Here is a 19,507-nt window from a genome sequence, read left to right on the forward strand (position 1 = left end):
ATTCATATAGAGTTTTTGTCCTCGCTTCTGTATTTCGTATACTGATTGCAATTATTGCATTTTGATTCCGGCGCAAATTAAAAGAACTAATCAAATTAAAAAATACATATAAAATTGTGAAAATGCAAGCGTGATATGCTTCTGTAAAATTAAAATTAATGTAAAATACAATTGCTCTTCGGCTACACTTTTAAAATAATTGACAATGTATACATTACAATATTCATTATTCAAAATAGAGAACATGTGCTGGTCTGGAAATACAGAAAAACAAGGTGAATAGTACATTCTGCTACCGTTTTAAAAATAAATGACTATTTTCTAACCTAGTTTCAAAAGAAATGCATTAGAGAGAGAGAGAGAGAGAGAGAAAGAGAGAGAGAGAGACTTCCGCCGCTCTCCCACTCAGACACTCCAACCTCCTTGAAAAAAACGCACCACATATCAAAATAGAGATTTGGCATTCATTGTTTCTGATGCTTGCGTATACATTTGTCATAAACATTATATACAGTACACACACACACACACACGATCATCCACACTTTGTTACACATCTGACACCGGGTAAGCATACAAAAAAATACAATACTTTCTATCTGGCTCTATAGTATTTGATATGTTGTAAAAATAAAACGACCCACGTCGCCCTGACGGCGGCTCTCTTAAAAAATAATCTCAGCATGTCAGGTTAAAAATTGTTGGTGGGGATGTGGAACTGCATGCGGACAAAAAAAACAAAAAAACACGCAACTGTGTTAAGCATTACTAAGTAGAATCATGAGAAGAAAAATCACAGCCTGTGTTTCAGCCATTTACTTTGGTGTGTGTGTGTGTTTTTTTTTTTTTTGTAATTCCTCCGCTCGTCACATGATTATTACCTGTATTCATTTTGACGTGGGTACTACTGCCTAAATGTTGACCCCATTACTGTCCTTCCAAACAGCAGTTTCAGTCATGTCACATACAGTTCCAAGAAAGTTTGTGAACCCTTTAGAATGACCTGCACTTGTACATGAAGTGGTTGTAAAATGTCATCTCATCGTCATCTAGACCCCCCAAATCAAATTTCAAATCCAGCAGAGCCAAAGTAGATTCCAAATCGACCTAAAAAGCTTCTGGACCAAACAAAGTGACCAAGACCAAAACAAAGCACTTTTTTTTTTTTTTTTTTGCGACTAGCCTAGCTCATTGGGTAAACACATAATGCCGATTCAGTTCGTTATCGTTTTTCTTTCCATTTTGCGTTCAGTTCACAAAAATATTTTTTTCCAGTTCCAGTTGTCGTGATTTTGTTTGTTTTCGCGAACGATAACCTCGGGGCAGATGCCTTGAACCGACACTTCCAGTCGCGTCACATGGATTGATTAGATCACAATTTACGACTCAGTTCTGCAGCAATCCAGCTCATTGCAAAGGGTGCTTTTTTTTTTTTTGGTGTCAGTTGCGCTTTCTAGACGGGTGGGGGTCCGTTGGTGTAGCTCAGCATGGGGTAGAAGGAGTGGGCCAAGTTGTTGGACTGGGCGCAGTAGTCCGCCTCGGACAAGGGCAGCAGGAAGGCGACGAGCAGCAGCAGCAGGAGCGCCAGCTGGAAGGGCAGCGCCACTCGCAGGACGCGCCGGGCCAAGGAAGCGCCTCGAGGTGGCGGCGGTGCGTCAGAAGGGCAGGAAGCGCACCCAGCGGCGCTGCGACACCTGCCAAAAAGCAAAGGTTACATTCGGAAAAAAAGGACATCTCGCAGATGTAAAAGTTGGAAAAAAAAGTCTCATATATGTTTTCTGTCTGACCAGAATACGGCAAGACTGAAGTTTTGCAAGAAAAACCAGCACAGAAAAAGCAGGCTTTAAAAAAAAACAGTGGACAACCATCATGTACGGAAGGAGTCCTCAAAAATGACGAGCGGCGATGACTGAAAAAAGGGGACGGAAGAGGGGTGCAGAGACAGCAACAGAAGAAGTCACAAAGTTAGAAACGGCAGCCTTTTGTGTTGTTCATTGCAGACATTTGATGGCTGAGAGAGAAAGAAGGGCAGATAGGGGCAAGTGCGCCCACTAGTGGCGGAGCGCTGTTGATGCTGTTAGCGAGAGAGAACAACACTTCGGGGGGCGAATCTAGGGGCTGGTTATTAAGCAGCAGAAATTCCTTAAAAACCAGGAAGGGAGGGCTGACGCTGGTCAGCCGGCCTACACAAGAGCGTCTAGACTTGCAGAAGATGATGGAATTCACTGACACGATCACGCAAAATAGGGATTCCCAACCCAGCAAGAAATGATCCAAGTGCACTTGATTCATCTGGAAAACATAATTTTATGATGACAAATCTTTTTTCATCTGTCGATGTCAGTGTTTGAGTATTCACACATTTTGACGATTCACAGGGGATAGGGAGCAGGCCGGCCCGTGAATCGTGAAAAGGGGGTAACGCCCCTCTCCCCCAAAGAAATCAATCAATCAAATCAAATTCAAGTTTTAAAAATACTGAGGAAAAAAACTAAGGGGGGGATCGATCTGATGAAACATAAGTTGTCAAAAATCAAAAGTCAAGCGTGTTCACAAACGAATCACAGTAAACCCTGGCATATTTGATGTTTGGCATTCGCAAGGTTGACTGTTGGCAGTTATTTTATGCCATCCTCTGTTCATCGGTGAAAAAAATGCATTTATTCACTCATAACAGAATTGCTTTGGTGCCATCTGGTGGCACCTTGGCAGAAGTGAGTTGAGCCATACTGTATGTGCATGACGCCCGAGTGGAATCGATGGCTCATCCCAAGCTTTCAGGGGGAGACGTCAATCTGCTGGTTTTCGCGGTGTGCCGCAGGGCTCCGTCCCCATCCCCTGTGAATAGTCAGGTTTCACTGTAAACTCCAAAGTCAACGTGTGACTATTAGCGGCGTTTCTGCTTGGTGTTGCGCGCTATATTTGGCTCGGCTTAATAAAGGTTAGAAAGCCCTGTTCCGGAATCCGCGCGGCCGCTGACTTCCATCATCTTCCGAGTGCGCTAGCAACCAACAGAACCATGTACCTGTGCTGCGGACCGCTCACAGGGCCTCCACGCTGTGACACATTACATTTGCCCCGCCGCTGTTTGCAATGAACGGGTCGGTAGAAGAATGGAAGCGGGGCAGGGAGGTATAAAAGAAAAGAAAAGTTTCAGTCCAGGCAAATCAAGACAGAAGCCACTCGATGACACCGACGTCCCCCCACCCCCCCGCAGAGGAGATGAGAGGCGAGCAGCCACAGAAAAAAACAAAACATGATGGCGGGTTCATTCAGCCATGTGAAGGCCACATCGCCATGCTTAGAGATCTATTCATAACGATTGTCAATGAGTAGCGCCAAGGATACTTCCGGGTGGCAGAAAGTGATTGGCTGCCACTGACCTGGACTACTAAATTTAAGGCAAAAAGATGGGGGGGGGGGGGGGGGGGGGGGGAAAGGTTCGCAGCTCGCTTGGAATTGCCAGCTATAATTCTTTTGAAAATAGTCTTTACCTGTTGAAATTCAAATCTTGGAAGTAACTGACTTCATATATGAAAGTCTTTACACAAAAATGAAGGTGGTTGAGAAAACAAACAAACCAAAAAAACAGTAATGACACCCCTCACCACTAGACGGCTTTTGCCACCCGGAAGTAGAAGTGACATCATGGTGAGACGGTCCATTTTTCCAAATGACAAATATAACACTGCCGCACTAAAAAGCAGACATTTGCTGGGATCCAAACTAGAGTGAGGAAGAGTTCCGAGGGAGGCTGACTGGGAAAAAAGATTCGCCCACACGCTAGGAGGTATGACGTTGGAAGTCAAGGAAGGGAAAAGAAAATCCAGTTTGCTGGCTCTCTCGCTGGGTGCGTTGCACGAGTCATGAATGCGTGAAAAGTTTGGGAAGTGAGAGGAGAGGTGGAGGTGCGGTAGAGGAGTTGAGGAAAGATCCGAATATGGGAGGGAGGTGCATTTTTTACTTCCGTGGGATGCAGGTGTTTGGAGAGCCCCTTTCACACTGCCCAGCTTTTTCTTTGGAGGGGAAAAAATGAATTTCATCCCTTTGGGAAGAAGGCTGCAAAATGTGGCAAAAGGGAAGCCCGCGTGAATCTTCACAATTTTAGAATGTTGAGGAAAGTCAGCATAATTATAGTTCAGGTTTTTTTTTTTGTTTGTTTCCATTATCGTCGTTTTTTATTTTATTTTAACTTGGCTTTCTGAAATTCAGATAGTCTGAAGAAGTTTTTTGAGCAGGTTTTTTTTCAAAAAATGCTTCTGTTTTAGTTGAGTTTTTTTCGGTTTAGTATTCGTTTTTTTTTTCAATTTATCTGAAGTCTTTGTCAAGCGTAAGACAAAAGCGAAAATGTCATAAGGTATCGTGTCATAAAGTAAACAAACAATTCTCAAACGACTATTTGACTTTCTTTCTTCTGGAGGAATGTCCAGCAATTCCGAAATGAATACATTTAAAATGGGTTATCGTAAGTGACAGACGAGTTTCGCTATCATTATAATTAGACGTAGCTTTCAATTATTTTTTGGGTTTTCTATTTTATTGCGCCAAGGAACATGGATTTTTTTTTCAATTTTAGTTACAGGTATTTTTCGTTTGTTTTCGTACATGATAAAAATGTTGGCTTTCGCTACAAAATTACAGCCGAGTCACGGGTCGATCTTCTGTTGCAGTCCCAATTCTGAAATTTCCCGTCAACTTTGTGTGAAAGGGGCTGACCGCATTCTAGCGGCGGAGGTCCTGGTGGGGTTGAAGAGGAGCAGAAGGAGGCAGGCGTATACGTTACCGATCGCCGCCGACTCGGAGTGCTCCTCCCCGAGGCGGGACTGAGCGAGCCGGATCCCGTGTCCAAATCATCCGCAGACGACCAAGATGACAGATCCTGAGGAAACACAACACACAAAACTCACACTGTACTTCAAAAATGAGAGCCTCTATGTATCGCAGTGTCAAAAATGTCATCAAGATGGCGAAACGGAAAGTAGTCATTTGTACGCGTCCATTCTATGGGCCTCTCCGGGGATCTCGGATTTGGTGTACCTGCTGACTGCTGGTCATGTCCAGGATCCTGGCCAGTTCCCTCAGGTCTCGGGTGACCTCCTTTAGCAGCAGCTTGAGGCGGTTGCCGATGACGTGGACCTTCTCCTTGGCCTCCAGGCAGTCGCCGCTCTGCGAGTTGACCAGCAACTGCAGCGCCATGTCCTGCAGCGAGGCCACCTTCCGCTGAGAGTCCAGCAGCTCCTGGCGGATTTGCTGCAAGCGCAAGTCAGAGCTGAGCCTGAGCCGAGCAAGATCACGGGACGACTGCCATGTTGGCTCACTGGCGTGACTTGAGAATATTTTTGAAAAGTCAGCCCTCAAAGTCACTTTATCGATAAATGAAAGCTGGTAGACGTGTTTATCATGAGGAGACCCACAAAAAAAAAGGCCCCAAAAGACACAGGAAGTCTGTCATTGTGGTTTAGCTTGGGAGTGGACCCTACAATTAAGTAAGAAGAAAAAAAAAACAGCTCCAAAAGCCTGTTTTCTTTGCAACATAAAATTTGTCAGACATCTATGATGACTGAGACCCACAAAAAAGTCTCAAGAACACTTGTGCGAAAATACATAGACAGTCTTCCTCTTTGATTTGAAGTGGCCATTTTGGATTAGGACCATCGTCAAGTATTTGTATTTCATTCTTTTTAGTTCAGCCGGTAAGGCCAATTTGTCTTAGAAACACAAAATTCAGCATTCCTGTCTATCACGAGTAGACCCATTGAAAAAAATCTCAAGAACATTTGTCCAAAAAGACACAGGAAGTCTTCCGTTTTGGTGTGAAGCGGCCATTTTGGCTAGCACCACTAAATAATAATTTAGCCATTAGGGCCAGTCTGACGTCGATACTTGTCAGACCTGTCTATCATGAGTAGACCCCCCCACTCCAAAAAAAAAAAGTCTCAAGAAGCCATGCCACAAAAACCCAGTGTTCCAAATTATTTGGCCAAGAGGAATTTGTCTCCAGAAGAAAAGATGACTCGATTCCCATACCATGAGTGACTTATGGTGCTCTTGCAGAGTGTCGCTATCCTGAATGGGGTCGATGGGGACCACCTCGTTGCGCCGGCGGTCGATATTTTCCAACCACAGCAGGAGACCGTGACTCATCTCGTGGAAGTCCTGCTTGCGGGATCGGTGGACAACGAAGTACGAATACTTTGTTATCCGTACTTGCGCCGAAGAACAGACGATCTTGACCCACCTGACACTGCATGAGGGCTCCCTGCAGCGAGGACCTCCACTCGTCCAAGGAGGCGGCCAGCTTGTCCCACAGGTTGTTCATGTCCTTGAGTTTGGCCCGCAGTTCCTTGGACTCGTCCGTGTCCGAGTGCACAAAGTCGGCGCTGCACAGGTTGATGGACAGCACGATGCCCTTGCGCTTGTCCCAAGCCCTCTGCAGCTCCTGGACACACGTCGGCCCCGTTTAAGGCAACTCGGGAGAAGGACAAATCGTCGTCACGTTTGCTGGATGGAGGCGACCGGACTTTTTGGGTTGTTGACGATGTTTCATCGAGAATCCAAAAGGCTTCTTCACTTCAGCTTCAAATCCCAAATTTTTACTTGGCCTATTTAAATATGAAAGTTGTTATGGCAAAACTCAATAATAATAATAATGTATTTTATTTAAAAGCGCCTTTCATGCCACCCAAGGACACTGTACAGACAATAAGAAAATACAATGTAAAAATTAGTGTCGTTGTCAACACATGTAACGTACGTTTATGAATAGAGCGATGACATTTGGGGAACTCCTGCAGTCGCACGATGCGGTGGGATGTTTAGTGCTTTATTTTTTTTGACGTCGGGTTATTGAAGCAAGAAAACACTACAGTGGGCAAAAAAAAAAACCCAAACTTTTTTTTAGCTGACACAAAATCAAAATAGTGACTATAATTCAAGCTCGAAAACGTAAATCTCCCTCCAGCCTCCACATTGCTGTTCATGTCGTACGGTATGCGCTCACGAGTCGTCAACGCGCTGGAAACGTGACGCGACACATACGGGAACGTGAAGGCCCCCCACGATGCCTCCTTCCTTCCGTGCTCCATAACGGACAGTTATTTGCCGAGCGCCCGAACCGAGTACCACACAGACGTGACACCTTGAGCTTCCTGATGCGGAACTCGATGGTCTGGATGTCGGTGCTGAGGTCCAGCCTCCGCTGCTGCTCCAGCTCGTCGCCCGCCTCCCGCAGCCAAGTCCAGATCTTGTTGAGATCCGAGTTGAGCTGCCGCCATTGCTGCTGGTTCTGCTTGGTGCGAATCTCCCTGCTGAGGTCCTGAGCCTGCAGGAGCTCCCAGCGCTCAATCACGCCTGCGACAGAACCCGCAAATTCACCCGGGGGGGTCTGATGCACTTATTTGTCAACTGCGACTTTGTGAAGGCCCTTTGAGACCCTTTTGTGATTCGCGCAGATATAAATAAACTCGACTTGCTTTGACGAGGAAAAATGGCGGGGCTTCGAACGCCGTCGAAGCAGTGATGGGGGGGGGGACTCACCGGACGTTTGGCACTCGGAGCCGCCGGGATTGGCCAGGCCGGCCGCCGTGTCCTCTTCCTCTTTTAACTCGTGGCCCATCCTCTTCACGGCGTCAATGTTGCCGCGACACTCACCCAACAGTCGCATCTGCAGCGCGCACAAGAAAGAGTCGCGACTGACATAAACATTTGAAGTCAGAAGAGTTGACGATCCCAAACGACGATGGTGATTTCACAATCACGCTAGGTTAAGTGATCGCTCCAAATTGTCCCGAGGTCCGATTGTGAGCGTGAAAGGTTGTTTGTCTATTGGTGCCCTGCGATTGGCTGGCAACCAGTTGCGGGTGTGCCCCGCCTCCTGCCCGAAGACGGCTGGCGTAGGATCCATCCAGCACCCACACGACCATCCTGAGGCAAAGCGGCTCTCAGATAATGAATGGATACATATAAATTATGAATGATTTCAGTCAAAAAAAAAAAAAAAAAAAAAAAAAAGGGCATCCAGTACAAATCAGACGGTAAAGAAAAAAAAACTTCTATTTGACCAAATTATATATTACAGAGAATACTTTTTTTGCGTAATGACTGATGATTACTAAATATATGTATCACAGATATTTTGTTTAAATATTTGCTTGTTATAAAAAAATATTTGATATTTATCAATAAATCTTATGATATTAATATAATAAGCAATGGCATTCTTAAAGCTACAGTAAATTATTCTGCCTATTTTATTTCCGTGAATAATCAAATAAAATATAACAACAAGCTAAAAAGGTTTTTAAAATGTATGCATTTCACATTTTTTATCATAATGTATCTTGTGAAGGAACGGAATCGTCGCATCATTCATATGCATTCCATCAAACAATTGGCTTGATTGTTTCATTCCACAATAAATACAACAACCCAAATAAGAAACAAAACGCAAAAACAATACAAGAACGCAACCATGATGACTATTTAGGTGAAGAAAATTCAAAACGTACATATCCCATGTAGGAGGCATCCAGTTCAACGGCGGCGGCGCGCGTGCGGCTGCGGCTGCCGTCGGCCGGCGGCGGCGGGCCAGACGAGGCCGCTTCCCCTGCGGACACACAACGTTCACGCACGCTGCTCGTCATCACGCCGGCGCTACGTGTACCGTTTTCAGTCCAGACACTGTGCGCGGATCACGTGACGCTTAACTTGCCGTCCCCGTCGCCCATCGAAGAGGCAGCACAACATGCAAAGAGGTTTGATAGACCTTTTCATGGTGATCGGAAACAACGAGTGGCGGGCCTCATTCTGGGTGGCGGGGATATGATTGACGAGCGCTCACTTGAGAAGTCGAGTGGCGGTCGTAAAAAGTCACACGGAGGTGTGACTAAAATGCTGGCTCGGGTTTCATTTGATTCATTTAGCAAAACGTAACAACGAGCCGGTTAGCGAACGTGAGCTCTGGAGTGCGCTCACCATTTCAAGGTGTTATTTTCTGTCTCGACGGCGAAAGTAACAAGCGGAAATGACGTTTGTTTGCGACAGGCCGGTGACACCGAATTTTCCGAACGCGGGAATAACTCCGAGGTGAACGAAATCGGCATTCGAACGTCGTCTCGAAGAATGCTTGCGCTTTTGCCACCCTTGGTGAAAAGGTCTACAGCCACACAGCACAAAGCAAAGTGAGAAACAAGGCGCTGGACTCGTCTCCATTTCTGTTCGGTCTTTTTTTTTTATTCGATTTGATTTTTTTCAGGACTTGCGCTGACCAAAAAGAAATGGAATGGAGCCCTCCGTGGTGCTACAAAAGTGTCGCTACCCATGACCAAAAAGTGCAAATGAACACAAATCCAAAAGTGGTGAAAGCTCGAAGGCCACAGGTGCCACAGAGTTTGGAAATCCCGGAGGCATGCTGGCTTCGTTAGCACGTTGCCTACCAGCGGAGCACCTCAGTGTTTTCTCGGTTAGTTTAACAAAGGCTTCCGGGTTCTCTGGGATCACTACATCTGGAAGACACATTGGTAAGCACACACATATTCAGCACCGGCCATTTTACACCACTGCTGTCTGGATCGTGAACCGACGACGCCAAACGTATCGTACGTGATACTTGACTTTTTGAGGGCTCTCCATCATCAGTGTGATAGTCCTCTACTTACGGAAATTGAATATGTTCTGGAAGAAATTTCTTGACTAGAAAATGTTGTAAGTAGAGACGCATTTTCCATGTAAAAGCCCTAATCCGTTCCAAGCCCCCCCCCCCAAAATTCAGACATAAATGTTTTCTGAAGCATAAAAACAATACATGTTACAACGAGATTATTGCACAATAAATGTGAGTTTTGCGTAATGTAAAGAAGAAATAGGTGTTAAAGTCCAGTCACGGGTGCGCACGTCCAGTCTTGGAGAGCCATTCGAGGACAGGGATGTGTAGACTTTTGTTTTCTGCATGTAAAACTATCTGTATTATTCCCCCGCCCCCATGGATTATTTTTGTTAAAAGCTTTAAGTTTCTGGAAAGACTTAATCGGAGTTACACGATGGAAAATATGATTAATTATGAAAGTATGATGTCATGGAAAATCTTTCTTCATCTTTTGACTTATTATTAAGACAAATTCATCACATGGTTCAACCGTCGAAGAAAAATATGGACAAGGATAAACTTTTACATCACGTTTGCCAATAAAAACTTGTTGACGAATTCAGTGAACAATTTTCAGTCATCGTTTTACCGAGGCGGGCAATCAATTGGAGTCGTCCCACTGTGAAATCGACATTTCGCAACAACGACATCGGCAGGAAACTGGTTGAGAACATCAGGATTAAGTACTGACCCGCCAAGGCGGAGGCAGGCGGCTGCAGGAAGTCCGCCTCCTCGCTCTGCTGCTCCCTGAGGGCCCGACTGGCGCTCTCCAGGCCGCGGCTCAGGTCGTAGTCGTGGTCCCACTCCAGCGGGATGGAGTCCACGCTGGCCGGCGTGTCCCGGCCCGAGCGCTCGGTCCGCAGCTGCGCCGCCAGCGAAGCCGCCGAGCGCCCCGAGGAAGGCAGCGGCGACAGGAAGCCGTCGCCCAGACGCTCACTCCACGGCGGCAGGCCCGACAGGTCGCCCGACAGGTCGGTGGCCTCGTCCAGCTCCAGCTCGCGGTCCGAGAGAGACGCTTCGGCGTCGTCCTCAGCCAGCTGAAGGGGAATTCGATAAACATTCAATCAGGAAAAAAAAAAAAAAAAGAAAAACATCTCCAAATCCGCAGATACCCAATTGGCTGTCGTTTTTAGTCACCACTAGATGGCAGACACGTCTTCGTTGTGCTTCTATTGGGTCTTTGACTGCCGTACAATACAAAATGAATGGGGTTCATAATTTTTATTTTTGCCAATTTGGAATGATATTCAGGACAACTATAGTACTTCGATGATATTAAAATTCAAACGGAGATGATTTTTGTGAAATGTACAAAATGAGTTCTTGCACTTAATGTTAGGTGCTTGTTTGGCAATTTTGTGCCGTCCTTGAATGGTTCTTTCTATGTAAGTGAAAAATAGGGGTAAAAAAAAACAATGACAGTATGCGGTTATTTTGTTTGTTGGATTAGGAGCATAGAGGATCTTTTATTTATGCACCCCCACCCCCCCAAAATAAAAAAAATATTTTCCAGCATTTAATTTGCCCATCTTTGGTCTACTGTACTTTTCCGTCTGATGTGTTTGAGGTCTTACGGGTAGCCGGATGAGCTTCTTGTAGTATCGCTCGACCCGGCCGAAGACCTCCTGGCAGTAGCGCTGCAGCTCCTCGAGCTCCTCCTCGATGACGGCGGCGTCCAGCGGCTCGCTCTTCTCGATCAGCGCCTCGCCTTGGTGGAAGATGCCCTCGATCTTGGCCGTGGTCAGTGAGATCTCCTGCTGGAAAGACTGCGGGGCGATAAAAAGCCTCGCTAACTGCGTGTGTAAAAGGCCGATATGCGGTATTTTTTTTCTTCATATTTCAATGTAGAGTATTTCATTTAATTCTTGTTGAAAACAAAAACCCAATTTGTTGCAAGCGCCGGTCACATCCTGATCGATCAATTAAAGTGAACATCGCGGGTAGGATTGAGTTGCAGCAGCCGCAGGTTTCTCTCACCCGGAGCTGTTTGATCTTGGCCTGGATGTCGCACTCGGAGAAGTGCTCAATGTTGGTGAGCTGCAGGTCCATCTCGGTCAGCCACACCAGAATGCTGTCCCTCGCCGTCTCAAACTCCTCCCTCTGACTGATGAAGTGCTGCGCAGGCAGGAAGAACACACCTTGTCATAATACAAACACACGCAGTTTCAAAAAAGAATATGCAAGCCCTTTGGAATGAGTGAGGACTGCATGGCTCACTCAGGGCCTGGACGCAAATCCAGACGTTCATTTCTCTCACCTTCCGGCTAAATGATGATCAGGTCACATTCCATTAACAATTTTTCATGAACCCCGGGTCATTTCAAAGGGCTTGCACACTTTCCCTTGTAAGTTGTACATAAGACACGTAAGAGCGCGGACCTTGAGCCGGCGGAGGATGGCCGCCACCCTCTTCTGCAGGTTGTCCCAGCGCTGGTTGGCGCCGTGCGCCATCTCCTTGAGGCCGCTGCAAGCGTCCGTGCGGTTTTCTCTGGCCAGGCGGCGATACTGCTTGTTCAGCAATTCCAGCTGCGTCAGGCTTTCGTGGACCTGCCTCTGGAAAGTCTGCGGACACGCGGCAGGGCAAACCTCGGGACGTCAAACGAGGACTATTTGCCTCCCCGATAAATGATGACATTATAATAAATGGTGTACCTCAAATTTCTTGAGTTCCTCCTTGGCTTCGGTGTACAAAACACCGGAGGAGTTGGGCAGCGCCGCCGTCTTCTCGGAGGCGGTCAGCCACTCCTCAAAATAAGCAAAGTCTTCCAGGAATTTCTGCCACAAACGCCACGTTTCCTCAATCCTGGAAGCCAACATGCGGTTTGGTAAAATATGATGGGGGAGGGGGGGGACCGCAGTCACATGAGTCAAAGGTAAGGCCCTACTTGAGCCTCCTTTCCACGGAGGAGGCGCAGATGCTCCTCCATCGGCGGTCCAGACTGCACGTGGCCTGCTGGATGGAGTCGCACTCAGCATCGGTGGCGCAGGCGTCGCAGTCGTGCAGCAGAACCTCGCAGAGGTTCAGCACTGATGCCACACCGGTGCTGTGCTTCTCGATGTCGCGCTGAAGCTCCTTAAAAAAAAAAAAAAAAGTACTGTAACAAAGAAGAAGTACTTTGCAACTTCCCTAGCACTGTGTGGTGCCGAGTCAAAATGGATTCCGCCGGCTAAAATGGAGCGTCACCTGCTGTTGGTCGAGCTTCCGCTGAATGTCTTGGAAGTCGCAGGAGTCGTAGGCGATGGGCTGGGACAGCTCGGTCTCGATGTGGGCCAGCCAGATACGCAGGCTGCTCATGTTCTTGTCCAGCTGCTGCACGGCTCCCAGGGTTTCCCTCAGCTTCTTCACCCTGCCGACAACAAAGGCGACACAGCCTGGTGATTGAAAATACAGCTGGACGATTCAGATGGAAGTGTTTCGTCCGTGTGCTAACCGGGCTCCGATGAGATCCAGGAGGTGCTGCCAGCGGTCGTTGATTTTGGTGAGCTTGTTCTGAATTTCGCCAGCTTTGCTCGGGTGGCTGGCCCGAGCCAGGCGCTCTCCCAGCTGGTGGAGCTGAAGCTTGTTCTGCTCAGCCACGGAGATCTCCTCCTGGTAGTCCTGACAACAACATACCATTGACATTAAAAGCAACAATTTTTGATTTTTATTTTTCGACAAGTGCCAACAGGAGTTTGAGATTCTCTACTCTAATGCAAATAAAATGCCCTGCAGAAACAGAATGCATGCAACTTTATTTATGGAGCAGGTTAAAAATAAACAGCGCTGCATACAAAGTACTGTACATTAGGTAAACATCAGACGGAAGATGGAACCCAGGGGATACAAATACAATGAAAAAACAAGGGGCCCCAATATTGACCCTTGTGTAACACCATACGAGTGGGACTCACGGCTAAAATGAAAAGTCCTACCTGTTGAACAACAACTTTGATTTTTGTTTCAAACTGGCTCCGTCAACCTGCAGACTTGCGTCTTCAAGATGTTCGAACAGAAGATTACGACGCTCCCAAAATGTGCGCTCCTTACCTTCCGCAGCCGCTCGATCATCTCCTCAATGCTGACGTCGCCATTTTGCGACACTTTGCTCTCCATGCCGGTGAGCCACTCGCACAGTTCCTTGTACTTGTCACTAAATACGCTCCACTCGTTCAGCTTTTCGGCCACCTGCTGCCCGCGCAGGGATAGCTGCGAAGATAGAAAGACATCGGCAAAGTCAAGCAACCTAAGACGCAAGTGGCGAGAGTGGTCTGGGTGGTTTTGTGCGTTTCCTGTCCCTCTGTTGTGTCGCTCAAACAGGATGCAGCGCATGAGGTCTCAGTGCAGCCGTTTCATCAACATTGCGACAGGAAATCGACAGGGTATCTACCACGTTTCTTTAAAACCAAAAACAATATCTGATAAAAGCAATCGGTGAGAGGTTAACCATATCGGAGACTTAGAAGTCGATCAATGTTTGAAACCCGAGCCATCGCTGTTCTACTCCTTCCGCCGATTCACGAAATCTGGCTGATCACAGCCCGACTTCTTTTGAATCCTCTCGTTCTTATCACGACAGCGACAAAAGTGTCGCATCCGTCACCTGGTGGCAGATTTCCTCCCACACGCGCTGCAGCAGCTCGATGCGCTCCTGCAGCACACACAGGTCCTCGGCAGCGATGTAGCATGACAGCGACTCCCTCAGGACAGTCAGGTGGGCCAGATCTCCAGTCCAGCCTTCGATGGCGCCTTCCAAGTCCTGCAAAAAAAAACAAAAAACATTTTTTAAAAACAATAAGTTCGAACACAGACAGGATCCAGCGTACCTTGCAGCGCATCTGCTGCGCCTGCAGGTCGTCGTGGTGATCGGGAAGAGGCTGAGCGAGTTGTCGTTTGAAGGCCCGAAGCTTCTCCAGAGATGCGCCGATGCCTTTGTCACACCGGTCCCAGTCCTGTTATGACCCAAAGCGAGGAGGGGAACAAGTTGTCGATATTTTAACTGCATTTTCCAATGCTGCTTGGCGTTTCGTCACAGGTGAGCTGCAGTCTATCGCAGCTGACGTAAGAGTTCCCCGCCAGTGTTGTTGCACCTTCAACAAGATGGCGAGCTGCCTCCTCATTTCTTCCAGGCGTCCGCTGGCCCGCTTCCACCGCTGCTGGATGTCGGTCAGCTCGGCCTGCAGGGCCACCTCAGCCAGGCTGTCGGCCGACAGCAGCAGTTGTCTACCGGCCTCCACCGTCAGGATGTAGCTGCCCTGCTGGCGCTGCAGCACTTTCTCCTTCAGCTGGGTCGGGGACAAAACACACATTCATTTGTCAAGGTGAAGCAGATGCTTATGGAAAGAGCAAATGACAATGACATTCTTTCCTGCTGTTCGTCGCTGAAAATCTCACAAACATGTATTTGCTGTTTGTGTGCTCAGTGAATTGAGGAGCTTCATTGAGACAAAAGCCGCCAAGTTGTGGCATCTTTCAACAATTGTAGTGCAGTGTAAAACTTTTGAGGGCGTCCTTTTATTCACAGATTCAATTCACCTTGTGGAATTTAAAAAAAAAAAATTATGTTGTGTTTATGCATCTCGGATCCTGTATGCTAAGGTAGAAGCTACTTTTAGCTCAGGTCCTTTTTGAGAGTTTTTGCTACGTGTGCGCGCGCACACGCTATTTTATTGGCAGGTTAGGGACCTGGATGGCGTCCAGCATGGAGCGAGCTTGCTGCAGAGGAACGGTGGCGCCGGGCCGGAGCCCCTCGGCCGGTTGGGAGACGTCCAGAAGCCACTTGCGCAGCTTGTCCACCATCTCGCGGTAGCGCTGCCACTGGCGCAGCAGGCCGTCGATGATGCCTCGCCTCTGCTGGGCGCGCCGCACCACGCCCTGCCACTGGTTGCTCAGCAGGGCCAACTTTAGATTAAACTCCTTCCTACAAGGTCCAACAAAGTACAGCGGTGGACAGACGGGCCGCACCGTTTTGTAGATGAAGTCAATAAATAAAAATGTGTGTCAAGATGTTTTCTTTTGATCAATAAAATAACAACGGCTTCACTTTTTGGAACATTATTTAACTCATCCATTATGCTTGAGATTAGATGTGGGCAAACTTTTGTGCCAAAGTACAATGGACTCAAGGGCTGTCAAGTGGTACCTGTCGTCCACTTGACCCTGTTCCAGCATCCTTTGCCCGTCGCTGATGATGGAGTGGAGAATCTGCTGGCGACTGAACATCTCGGCCTGGAACAACTGCAAGACAACAAAGCGTCGATGAGTAAACAAATCGGCAATGCTCTGTAGCGAGTCGGACAAAGCCCCCCCCCCCCCCCCCCCCGCCAAACCTCGTGGGCCTTCTGCTGCTCCATCAAACTTTGGTAGTTTCCGGAGATTTCCACGGCCAGATTGTGCTCCGTTTGGACCAAAAACTCCATCCATGTCTCACATTTTTCCAAGAAGGTCTGCTGCTGAAGCAGGAAGGACTGCAGCTTGCTGCAGCAAAGGAAGTCCACAAACTTTCAGCATCCCTTTTACTCCTTTGATCCCATATGAGGCGAGACGTTCGGAAACGACATGAATGCAGCGCGACTCGCAGATTAAGAAACATTCGGGTCGGACTGGTGTTGGTTATTTCGTAGACAGGTGCAGGCTGGCAGATCTGAGAGCGGGCAGGCTGCAGCGCTGTGGGAGTGTGCTCTCAATGCCTTGAAATGTGGCATCTACTGAAAGCAACTGAGAAAGTAACTTAAAAGTTACCTTGAAAATCAAGTAATCAGGAAAGTAACAGTTACTTTTTCAAGGTAACCGTGGCAAAACTGGTCTGCAGCAATATGGAAAATGATCACTGTGGACCTCCAAGGCCCCGATCGAATGAATTCATACCTAAATCTCTCGGTCGTCTGGGCCGACGCCGCCGACCAGCTCCTGTTCAGGTTCTGCATGCGTTTGATCTCGGAATCGTTGAGCGGGAGCCGGTAACCCAGTTCGTTGAGACGCTCCAATTCCGGCGCCATGCAGCTGAACTTCATCATCAGTCGCTGTCGAGAGACGGCGCTTTATGAGCGCACGTGCACACGGCGCGTTCCAAACATGACGCAAACCTTCAGCTCCTGCATGCGCTCTTGGATGAGGGTCAGGTCGGTGGAGCCGTTGGGATCGTGCACCCTCAGCGCTTCCTCGGCTTCCACCACCCAGCTGGCCAAAGCGTCCAGCTGCTGGTTAAAGATCTCATAGTCGTGGACGCCGGTCTGGAACGGGGAAGAGACAATCGCTGTGGATGTCGGCTGGTCTTGTCATGTGCTCACAGGAGTACTTCAATGATGATCTGCTACTTGACGCAAACTTGGCGGACCTGCAGTGTGACAAGTTGCTTGTTGAGCGCCTGCTCCACCGCCGCTAGCCGCTGAGAAAGCGCCAGGTGGTCCGACTGAACGACCGAGGCGGCCGGCGTGTCCACCTGCTGCTTCAGCTGATCTCCAAGCTCGCGGAGCACCTGCAGGGAGGCCTGCACCGGCACGTGGGAGCGCAGGACCTCCTGCCACAAAAAACCCGGGGGAGATTTCAGTTAAAGCGTGTGCAAGAGGTAACTGTATTGATTTTTGGAAATGTATCACCGCCCCCTAGTGGGTTGTTGACTGCAAAACCAAGTGTCGCACTCACGCCGCAGCGTTGAATCCAGGCGGACACGTGGTCGTCGGCAATGTCCTCGCCGCACGGCGTCTCGAGGAGCTGCTCAGCTTTCTCCTCCTGGAGCGAAACGTTGGCGCAGGTCTGCTGGTGAAGTTCCTTGTAGCCTTGCCACAGTTGCTGGAGAGCTTTGCTGCTCCTCAGACGCTCAGATATCTCCTCCAGGAGGCCGGACCACCTTCGGGCACACGGAGCCTGTTCAGGACTGCGGCGAGTTCTGGCCCTTATCTAATAAGTGCAAAGCCCGTGTCCAATGAGTCTAAAGAGGGTTCTCATCAGCGCCGCAGAAAAGCACTCTCCGAACTTTCAGAGATGGTTTTGCTGCTTGCCCACTGGGACAGGTTTTTTTTTTTTCTCGGGTTTCGAAAAGCAATTCTGAGTTTTTGAGTTTCTGCAGTTCGACTCCAAATCATATTCGACACCTTGCGTTGGCCTCCTTGAGGGCGTGATTGAGGGAATCCGACACCGATGGGTGGCACTCTTTCAGCAGTTGGTGGGTCACGGCAGCAAACCTCCTCAGACTGCTCTCCTGCTTCTCCAGCTCCTCGCGCAAACCCTGCACAGGCGGCGCACAGGTGAACGGATCCGCTCCGAGCGGTCGAGGATGGAAAAATGCGCATTGTACCTGCAGACTTTGCACTTGCTGCTGAACGGCCTCCAAGGAACCGGTCAGGAGGCGGAAGCGTGACACGGAATAGCGCCCCTCCATCAAGTAGCCGTTAATCTCTTCTGATGCACGTTTGTAAAGACTCCACTGATCCAACACCGACGTCAGGCTGATCTTCAGCTGAGCAATCTGGACATATTTATATCATGTTCCAGACGGTTTAGGAGATCAAATAATCGTGACAACACCAATGGATGAAACATACAAGGTGGTCCAGGTTGCCCCAAGTGTGGTTGACGCTCTGGAGCGTCTCCATGACGATAGCGCAGGCCTCGTCTGTTTTGTTCTGAACAAGGGCACAGCCTTGCTCCTCAACCCGCTCCAGTTCTTTTTCTTTGTCTCTCACCAGCTCTTCCATTTCCTGAAAGATTGATTTGGAGTGTGAACAGAGAAACAGCTCTTCAAGGAGGTTTGAATCCCGAGACATGAGGTGTAAGCGCTACCTGGCAGTCCTTGAGCGCACTCTGTACTGACATCAGGTCCTCGATCCTGTGTTTCCTCTTCAGCCGCTCTTCTTGAGTCCCCATCCAAGACTTGAGGGCCTGAATGCTGCTCTCGTAGTCCAGCCACATCTGCACCAGACTCTCCAGGAACTGGATCTGCAAAATAAACCATCCAACTTCTTTTTTTTTTTTTTCCTGCCCCCCACCCCGCCAAGTGGAAGATCACTTTCATGTTCCGCTCCCTCACCCGCTCGTTGATCCGGCCCTGGAGGATCTGCCACTGCCTGTTCATGACGCCGAGACGCTCTGCAAAGTCGGTTTTATCGCTGCGCTTGCTCTCCACGTCGTGACCGCTGAGGTGCAGCACCGACTGGTTGACAAAGTCCACAGTCAGTTGCTTGCAGCTGAAATCCACCCTGAAGCCCTGAAAGATTTAAAAACGAAAGATAAAACCACTGCAATCTTCTCCAGGTCACAAATCCTGAACAGGAAAACCACTTTGAATACAATACAGAGCGTTGGGTATGGGTCGTGAAGGGAAAAGAGCACTAATTCCTACAACAACAAACAATAAATGAATATCAGTAGAAAGCACAAAAACAGTCAAACTAAAAATCAAATCTCGTGCTGAGTTAAAAGCCAAAGAATAAAAATTTGTTTTAAGATGACTTTCAAAGACGGGCAGCGAGGGGCCTTGCCTAACGTTTGAGAGGGAACAACAATGGATAAGGCTCCGCTTTGATCTCTGTCACTGTCGTGTGGTGTTCCACAGAGTTCAATTCCGGGGCCTCTGCTGTTTTCATTGTATCTGCTCCCTTTGGGTTCCATCTTAAGGAAAATGGTATTTTCTTCCACTGCTATGCGGACCACTGTCAGATCTATGTCCCGCTGAGGTGGGTCCATGAAATGTACGCCAGGTCTATTACCTTGTATTTCTGCAAGTAGTCCTGAATCACATGTGATCCGACTGCACTCTTGAGGTTTTCTTCATCCTCCTCGATGACATTCTCCATCAGCGATATCCAGTTAAACAGCTCTGAGATGGCGTGGCGGGAGGCCAGCTTCTCCATTTGGATCTGAGCAACAAATGCACATTTTTAGATCTG

General features: G+C 48.2%; 1 protein-coding gene across 7 annotated transcripts in view; it reads right to left on the reverse strand.

Annotated features, from left to right (window-relative positions):
- Positions 1-444: 444 nt before the first annotated feature.
- The window catches only part of syne1b (spectrin repeat containing, nuclear envelope 1b), an 83,966-nt gene continuing 64,903 nt past the window's right edge, over positions 445-19,507 (reverse strand). For 4 of the 7 annotated variants that reach the window (XM_086126936.1, XM_086126939.1, XM_086126937.1 and 1 more), the window contains 35 exons: positions 19,328-19,477; positions 18,649-18,825; positions 18,402-18,557; positions 18,164-18,319; positions 17,917-18,087; positions 17,714-17,847; positions 17,265-17,469; positions 16,957-17,139; positions 16,706-16,852; positions 16,488-16,642; positions 15,950-16,097; positions 15,763-15,857; positions 15,306-15,540; positions 14,711-14,905; positions 14,447-14,572; positions 14,224-14,379; positions 13,671-13,829; positions 13,075-13,241; positions 12,828-12,990; positions 12,529-12,716; positions 12,296-12,446; positions 12,023-12,205; positions 11,621-11,758; positions 11,218-11,409; positions 10,335-10,680; positions 9,435-9,503; positions 8,508-8,605; positions 7,537-7,663; positions 7,139-7,350; positions 6,239-6,439; positions 6,028-6,156; positions 5,038-5,250; positions 4,784-4,879; positions 3,026-3,084; positions 445-1,694 (listed from right to left, as the gene is read on the reverse strand). In XM_086126936.1, the coding sequence (XP_085983062.1) occupies positions 1,454-1,694; positions 3,026-3,084; positions 4,784-4,879; positions 5,038-5,250; positions 6,028-6,156; positions 6,239-6,439; positions 7,139-7,350; positions 7,537-7,663; positions 8,508-8,605; positions 9,435-9,503; positions 10,335-10,680; positions 11,218-11,409; positions 11,621-11,758; positions 12,023-12,205; positions 12,296-12,446; positions 12,529-12,716; positions 12,828-12,990; positions 13,075-13,241; positions 13,671-13,829; positions 14,224-14,379; positions 14,447-14,572; positions 14,711-14,905; positions 15,306-15,540; positions 15,763-15,857; positions 15,950-16,097; positions 16,488-16,642; positions 16,706-16,852; positions 16,957-17,139; positions 17,265-17,469; positions 17,714-17,847; positions 17,917-18,087; positions 18,164-18,319; positions 18,402-18,557; positions 18,649-18,825; positions 19,328-19,477 (5,721 nt within the window). In that variant the 3' untranslated portion in view covers positions 445-1,453. Of the gene's footprint in view, positions 1,695-3,025; positions 3,085-4,783; positions 4,880-5,037; positions 5,251-6,027; positions 6,157-6,238; positions 6,440-7,138; positions 7,351-7,536; positions 7,664-8,507; positions 8,606-9,434; positions 9,504-10,334; positions 10,681-11,217; positions 11,410-11,620; positions 11,759-12,022; positions 12,206-12,295; positions 12,447-12,528; positions 12,717-12,827; positions 12,991-13,074; positions 13,242-13,670; positions 13,830-14,223; positions 14,380-14,446; positions 14,573-14,710; positions 14,906-15,305; positions 15,541-15,762; positions 15,858-15,949; positions 16,098-16,487; positions 16,643-16,705; positions 17,140-17,264; positions 17,470-17,713; positions 17,848-17,916; positions 18,088-18,163; positions 18,320-18,401; positions 18,558-18,648; positions 18,826-19,327; positions 19,478-19,507 lie in introns of those variants that run through there. The other 3 variants (XM_086126938.1, XM_086126940.1, XM_086126941.1) reach the window with 3 other exon arrangements.

The sequence above is a fragment of the Hippocampus guttulatus genome, chromosome 13 (genome assembly GCF_054856545.1).
Source record: "Hippocampus guttulatus isolate MCC_2025c chromosome 13, RoL_Hgut_1.0, whole genome shotgun sequence".
Classification (NCBI taxonomy): Eukaryota; Metazoa; Chordata; class Actinopteri; order Syngnathiformes; family Syngnathidae; genus Hippocampus; species Hippocampus guttulatus.